The 6,788-nt window shown below is 58.7% G+C and overlaps 1 protein-coding gene across 1 annotated transcript in view; it reads left to right on the forward strand.

Annotated features, from left to right (window-relative positions):
• The first annotated feature begins 5,178 nt into the window (after window positions 1–5,178).
• LOC119348694 (serine/threonine-protein kinase STN8, chloroplastic-like) overlaps window positions 5,179–6,788 on the forward strand; it is a 4,673-nt gene continuing 3,063 nt past the window's right edge. Inside the window, exons 1-2 of the mRNA XM_037616669.1 lie at window positions 5,179–6,102; window positions 6,211–6,384. Coding sequence (XP_037472566.1) covers window positions 5,227–6,102; window positions 6,211–6,384 — 1,050 coding nt within the window. The 5' untranslated portion in view covers window positions 5,179–5,226. The remainder of the gene's footprint in view (window positions 6,103–6,210; window positions 6,385–6,788) is intronic.

Consider the following 6,788-nt stretch of genomic DNA (forward strand, 5'->3'; position numbering starts at 1 on the left):
CATCGGCAAACTGCTGAGCGGTGGGAACGTGTAGCATACGAATGCGGCCGAGAGCCACTTGCTCACACACGAAGTGAATGTCCAGCTCGATGTGCTTCATGCGCCAATGATGAACGGGGTTGGCGGAGAGGAAAACAGCAGAGACGTTGTCACAGTACACAAGAGTGGCACGTGAAACGTCGTGATGAAGCTCCTGAAGAAGCTGCCGCAACTAGGAACACTCGGCAATGGCATTGGCAACAGCCCGGTACTCTGCCTCAGCACTGGAACGGGAGGCCGTAGGCTGTCATTTCGATGACCAGGAGATGAGGGATGGCCCCAAGTAAATGCAATAGCCGGAGGTGGAACGACGAGTGTCCGGACAGCCAGACCAGTCAGCGTCGGAGTAGGCGACCATGTCGGTGGAGGAGGATGCTGTCAATGTGAGCCCAAGGGACATAGTGTCGCAGATGTAGCGTAGAATCCTCTTCACCAAGTTCCAATGACTGTCACGGGGTGCATGCATGTGGAAACACACCTGCTGGATGGCGTACTGCAAATCCGGTCGTGTGAGGGTTAAGTACTGAAGGGCACCGACAATAGACCGGTAGAACGAGCCATCTAGTGTTGGAGAACCCTCAAGCGCTAAGAGCTTGGCCTTCGTGTCAACGGGAGTGGCAGCAGGCTTGCAGTTGAGTATGCCGGTGCGCTCAAGAAGCTCATGGACGTACTTCTGTTGATGAAGGAAAAACCTGTCGGAACGCCGCATGACCTCAATGTCGAGGAAGTAATGAAGCGGCCCCAAATCTTTCAAGGCGAACTCGGTGATGAGACGAGCAGTGAGCTGGTCGAGGAGCTGCACCGAAGAGGCCGTGAAGATGATATCGTCGACGTAGAGTAGGAGATAAGCAATCGCCGGTCCATGATGCTACACGAACAGGGAGGCGTCGGAGCGAGTAGCTCGGAAGCCTAACTGCTGAAGAAAGGTGGCGATGCGCTGGTACCAAGCTCTCGGCGCCTGCTTCAGTCCATAGAGGGACTGAGAGAGCAGGTACACATGATCAGGATGATCGATGTCGACGAAGCCGGTGGGCTGCTGGCAATACACCTGTTCAGCGAGATGGCCATGGAGGAACGCGTTGGAGACGTCCAGCTGATGAATTGACCAGGCACGAAACACCGCTAGCTGGAGGACGGTGCGGATCGTGACCGGCTTGACGACCAGAGTGAAGGTGTCGGTGAAGTTAATTCCGGCATGTTGCCGGAAACCGCGAACCACCCAGCGAGCTTTATAACGCTCAAGGGTGCCATTGGGACGGGTCTTGTGCCGGAAAACTCACTTCCCGCTAATGATGTTGGCGTGGCGGGGAGATGGGACAAGCTGCCATGTGCGGTTGCGTTGCAACACATCGAACTCCTCCTACATGGCAGCGAACCAGTTAGGGTCGCGGAGAGCGGCCAGAACGGACGACGGAACCGGCGACGGTGACGAGGATGAGGCCGCGCAGAGGAACTCCTCGGATGGATAGCGCGTGTTGGGCCGAAGAGCACCAGTGCGTGAGCGCATGGTGATGTGGAGCGGCAGGACGTCCTCGTCGGGTCGGTCGGGTGTTGCTATGGAGGAGACTGAGGCCGCAGGTGGCAAGACCGGCGGAGCGGTGGTCGTGGCCGCAGGTGGCAGACCTGCAGGAAGACCCGGAGCAACCGCGGGTGGAGCTACAGCAGGTAGCGGGCCCGGGGTGGCTGCGGTCGAAGCCGCAGGTGGCGAGGCCGGGGCGACTATGTACGAGGCCGCAATTGGCGGGGCTGGGCCAGCTGCGGACGGGGCCGTAGGTGGCCGACGTGAGCCGGACGAGGGAGCCGAGGCGCCCGAGATAGAGGCGAGCGAGCCCGAAGCCAAAGAAGAGGCCGAAGTCGCGGAGTTGCCTGGTACCCAGACGTCCGAGCCACTCTGTACACCGACAGAGTCGCCAAGCTCGGAGATAGTCAGGCCGGGGCGGCCACCGCTAGGGGCCGGCAGCGCGGCGGAAGGTCCGCCGAGGAGAGGTGGGGTCGACAAAGTCGGTGCATCCGAGGGAGGTACCTGCTGAAATGGAAACACTTTTTTGTCAAAGTAAACATGCCTCGAAGTGATACCCGATGAGATACGGGGTCGTAGCACCGGTAGCCCTTTGTGTTGGAGGGGTACCCAAGAAAGATGCAAGCGGGAGACCGCGGAGCAAGCTTATGGGGGCGGTGGAGGCGGTGCTAGGGTAGCAGAGGCAACCAAAGATGCGAAGATCATTGTATGAGGGAGGAGTCCCATAGAGCAACTGATGTGGCGTATAGTTCCAGCGAACACGACATGGCCGGATGTTGACAAGAAGAGTCGCGGTGGCGAGAGCATCGGGCCAAAACCGAGGCGGGGTGTTGGCATGGAACAAGAGGGTATGGGCGCAATCATTGAGAGTGCGGAGTACACACTCTGCCCGCCCATTTTGCTGCGAGGTGTAAGGACATGTTAGACAAAAAATAGTACCTTGTGTGGTGAGGAGATTGCGGAAGGCAAGACTATCAAACTCTTTTTCATTGTCTGTTTGGAACGCAAGAATGGGTTGACCAAAGTGCCTAGAGACAAATGAGTAAAAAGATGTGAGTGTTGAAAAAACATCTGATTTCTGCCGAAGGGGAAAAGACCGCACATAGTGTGTAAAATCATCTAAGATGACAAGATAATAAAGATAGCCAGAGTTGCTCGCAATGGGCGATGTCCAAACATCATAATGTATCAACTGAAACGGATAAGCTGCAATAGTGGTAGAGTTGCTAAAGGGTCGATGCACGTGTTTGCCAACGCGGCAAGCATGACAAGTATGGTCATCGACCTTATTACAAGTAAAAGAAAAACTATGAAGAATGTGATGGAGCGAGGCATGATTAGGGTGACCCAAACGAGCATGCCAGAGGTCCAAACCGGCGGAGAGGGCGACAGGGGCGACATCGGTGGAGGATGGTGGGTGGACCGGGTAGAGGTCATTCGGGCTGTCACATCGGTGAAGAACCATCCTGGAACGGGCGTCCTTCACAGAAAAACCACAACCGTCAAATTCAACCGTAATTGGATTTTCACGAGTAAGACGGCGAACAGAGACAAGATTTTTGATTAGTTCAGGAGAAACTAAGATATGAGACATGTTAATGGGTGTGCTAGAAGACGAAAAAGAAGTAGAACCAACATGTGTGATGGGAAGTGAAGAACCATCACCGAGAGTAATGCGAGTGGCGGTGTTGGTGGGAGAGAAAGAGGTTAAGTTACCCAGGTTGGAGGACATGTGTGTGGTAGCCCCGGAGTCCATAAACCAGTCGCCACCACCGGTGTAGGTGTTGGGGGTCGGGGCCGACTGTAGCGCAGCTAGGAGAGATGGGTCCCAAGGCAGCGAGGCGGGTGCCGAGTTGTAGTAGCCGGCGCCGGGCTACGACGGTGCAAGGGCCGGGAGCGGTGGGTAGGCCGGATAGGCCCCGGGCTACAGGAACGCCGCGAAGGCCGCAGGTGGCTGTGGGACAGCGTGGTAGGCCTGGTGCTGCGTCGGTTGAGGGCCCAGGATGCCGGGAGTGCTGGGGCGAGGGACCGGCATAGAATATGCATGGATGACGCCGGTCCAAGGATTGTGCCCGTAAGCCCACGGCGCCACGGGCTGTTTTTGCTGCTGGACACGGGGCGGCCCGGCGGGGTTAGCCGCCCGCTGCTGGCCCTTGCGCCCCCCCTTGCCACGGCGACCGCCGCGCTCATTGGAGGTAGCGGGCGTCGGCGCCCCCTGTTGGGGGTACAGAAAGGACGGCGGGACCGGCTGGGGCAGCAGGAAGGGCGCCGGCTGCTATTGGGGAGCCGCGCCGCGCGACGTGTCGGTGGCGAGGGCGGTGTGAGCCACCCGCGCCCTCATCTTCTTCATCCTGCGTTCCTCCAAACGCAAGTAGGCGACGACCTTGGGGAAGGTCGGGTTGGGGATGAGCGTGAGGTTGGCAGCCGCGTGGGTGAACTCCTCGTTGAGACCGGCGATGAGGGTGCTGACAAGAAGGTCGTTGGAGACGTTCTCGCCGATGTCATGGAGCTCGTCACAGAGACGCTTGAGGCGCATGCAAAAGTCGTCCACGGAGGAACTGTTTTGATGGCACCCAAAGAACTCCTGTTGAAGAAAAATGAGCCACTGTAGCCGATTGTCGGTGAAGAGGCTATTGAGCTTCGTCCAGGCGGTGTGTGCATCATCGCCATCTTGCACCACCATGTAGAACAAGTCCTTGGCGATGGTTAACAAGAACCAGCGAATGATCGTCGCCTCGACCGCCGACCACTCGGCGTCAAACGCCATGGTCGCGGCGTCAACGGTGGCGTCGATGTGCTCCTGGAGATGAAACTCACGAAAAACGAGATGAAAGTAAGTCTTCCATGCATAGTAAGATGAGTCCTCCTGGGAGAGACGGATGGGCACACGGGCGAGGATGTGGACGTTGCGGATGACTTTGGCGGGGATGGGAGCAGGGCCGGCGAAGGGATTGGAGGGTTGGGTGGCGCCGGACATGGGGGAGGAGGAGGAGGAGGAGTCGTAGGAGGCGAACGACATGGCGTAGGGTTAGAGTTCGGGTGGAGGTAGACGGAGAGTGGGCGGCGGCTGCAAGGAAGGGCGGCGGCCAGGGTGGGATGCGGCGGCGGCAGCTCAGGTGCGGCGGCGGCGGCGGCAGCGTTAGGAAGAAAACGCGGTATCTGATACCACGTGGATTATGCGATATGTTCGTATAGAGTACAAGGGCAAGGATATCTCAACCGTATCCGCTATACAAGAAAAGGATCGGGAGATATTCGTGGACTAGGAAACAATAAAAGAAGATTCTAGCTGCCTAAATACATGCGATCATGAGTATCTCAACACCTAGACGCGTCCTTTATAGTAATAGTCGAAAATTGAAAAGTCCAATCTTTTTTCTATAAGAAATTGAAAAGTTCAATCGCAACTCGCAAGGGGAGTTTGCGTGCTCTCGAAAAAAAAAAGCTCGAAAGGGGAGAATCGGCCTCGGGCCAAAGCCCAACATAACTCGCTGGACCACTGTTTTCTTGCTCGGCCCATCGTTATCCCATCCGCGCGTGCCTGCAAGCCCCTGCCCGCCACGTAGCACATTCTGCAGCCTCAGCTCGGCTCAGCTCAGCCTGCTCACCTCCACCTCTCAAACACGCGCGCGTCCACCTCCTCCCATGAGAGGCGCGCCATCCTCTCCATGGCCTCCCCCTCCCTCCTGCCCCCGCCCACCTTCGTCAACAAGCACCATGCGCTGCTCCACCCGCACGGCGCCAGGCACCGGCTGATCAGGTGCGGTGCCGCGGCCACCGACGGCGGCGCGGGGGACGAGCTCCTCACCGGCGCGCTGCACCTGGGCAGGCCCGATCCGGTGGTGGCGACGGTGATCAGCGATACGGGCACCGATGGCTGGGGTGACCTTTTCACCGAGCTCAAGAGGTCGCTGCAGGCGGACTCGTCCGACCCAGCCGCCAGCGACGCGGCATCCATTGGCGCCGGCGCCGGCGCGGCTGTCCCGGAAGGGCTCCTGAGCTCTCCTCTGGCCAGCGAAGCGGCCAATGCCAACGCGGCCCTCGTCGTCCCGGACGGGGTCCTGACGAGCGCGCCGGACTCGGCGACGGACGGCGTCGGCGCGGCCGTGGACGCCATCCCGGACGAGCTCCTCGCGGCGCTGAACCTGGACGCGTCCAGCCTGGCGGTGCGCGTGGCGGACGACGCGCTGTCCCGGATGGAGGAGCTGACGGCGGGGATGAACGAGGCGGAGCGGTGGGCGCTGTTCGGGGTGGTGGCGGTGATGTGGCTGTACCTGACGGCGCGGCCCGGGGTGCTGAGCGGCGCGGTGGACACGTACGTGTTCGCGCCGCTGCAGCAGGCGCTGGACACGCTGCTGGGGCGGCGGAGCCTGAAGATGAGCGACTTCGTGGTGGGCGAGCGCATCGGGGAGGGGTCGTTCGGGGTGGTGTACTCCGGCGCCGTGGTGCCGAGGGGCGGCCCCGCCGTCGAGGAGAGGGCCGGCAAGGCCAAGACCAAGCTCCAGCTCGACGACCGGTACAAGGAAAAGGTCATACTCAAGAAGGTGAGCCTGCCTGGTGCAAGCAACGCTAGCTCGATCGGCTCCGCCGGGGTTACAAGCAAAAATGGCGAATCTGATGGGTGGGCCGGTGGTGCGTGCTCTGATTTGCAGATAAAAGTGGGGACGGTTGGAGCCAAGGAGTGCGGCGACTACGAGGAGTGGTTCAACTACCGGGTGGCGAGGGCGGCGCCGGAGTCGTGCGCGGATTTCATGGGGAGCTTCGTCGCCGACAAGACCAAGTCGGAGTTCGTCAAGGGCGGCAAGTGGCTCGTTTGGAAATTTGAGGTACTACTATGTTTCTTCATAAATAACACAAAAGATTTTTTTACAAGGAAAATGGGGGGTTTCATTCCAATATTACAGGGGTCCTTTATGCAGCCAACTTGCAGTGCTACACTCCGCACGATCATAGTTTGCCGAGTGATAGGCTACTCTATCCACACTAATATCGCGGAGCATGACAACACACGTTGTACCCCTAGCCGACCTGGCTACCACAAGCACACACTGCTAAGAAGAAGAATATCAATCGAGGTAGACAGGGGTCATTGTAGCTACATATTGCCCTAACTAGCGACTTCGGCTTCATGGTAGACTACCACCAATGGAGCAATCCACAATAGCCGCACAAAAGCCATGGCATTCCATGCCAACAAATTGGTCACACATAGAAAATTCGATGCGTTTGC

The sequence above is a fragment of the Triticum dicoccoides genome, chromosome 1B, assembly GCF_002162155.2.
Source record: "Triticum dicoccoides isolate Atlit2015 ecotype Zavitan chromosome 1B, WEW_v2.0, whole genome shotgun sequence".
In the NCBI taxonomy this organism is placed as follows: Eukaryota; Viridiplantae; Streptophyta; class Magnoliopsida; order Poales; family Poaceae; genus Triticum; species Triticum dicoccoides.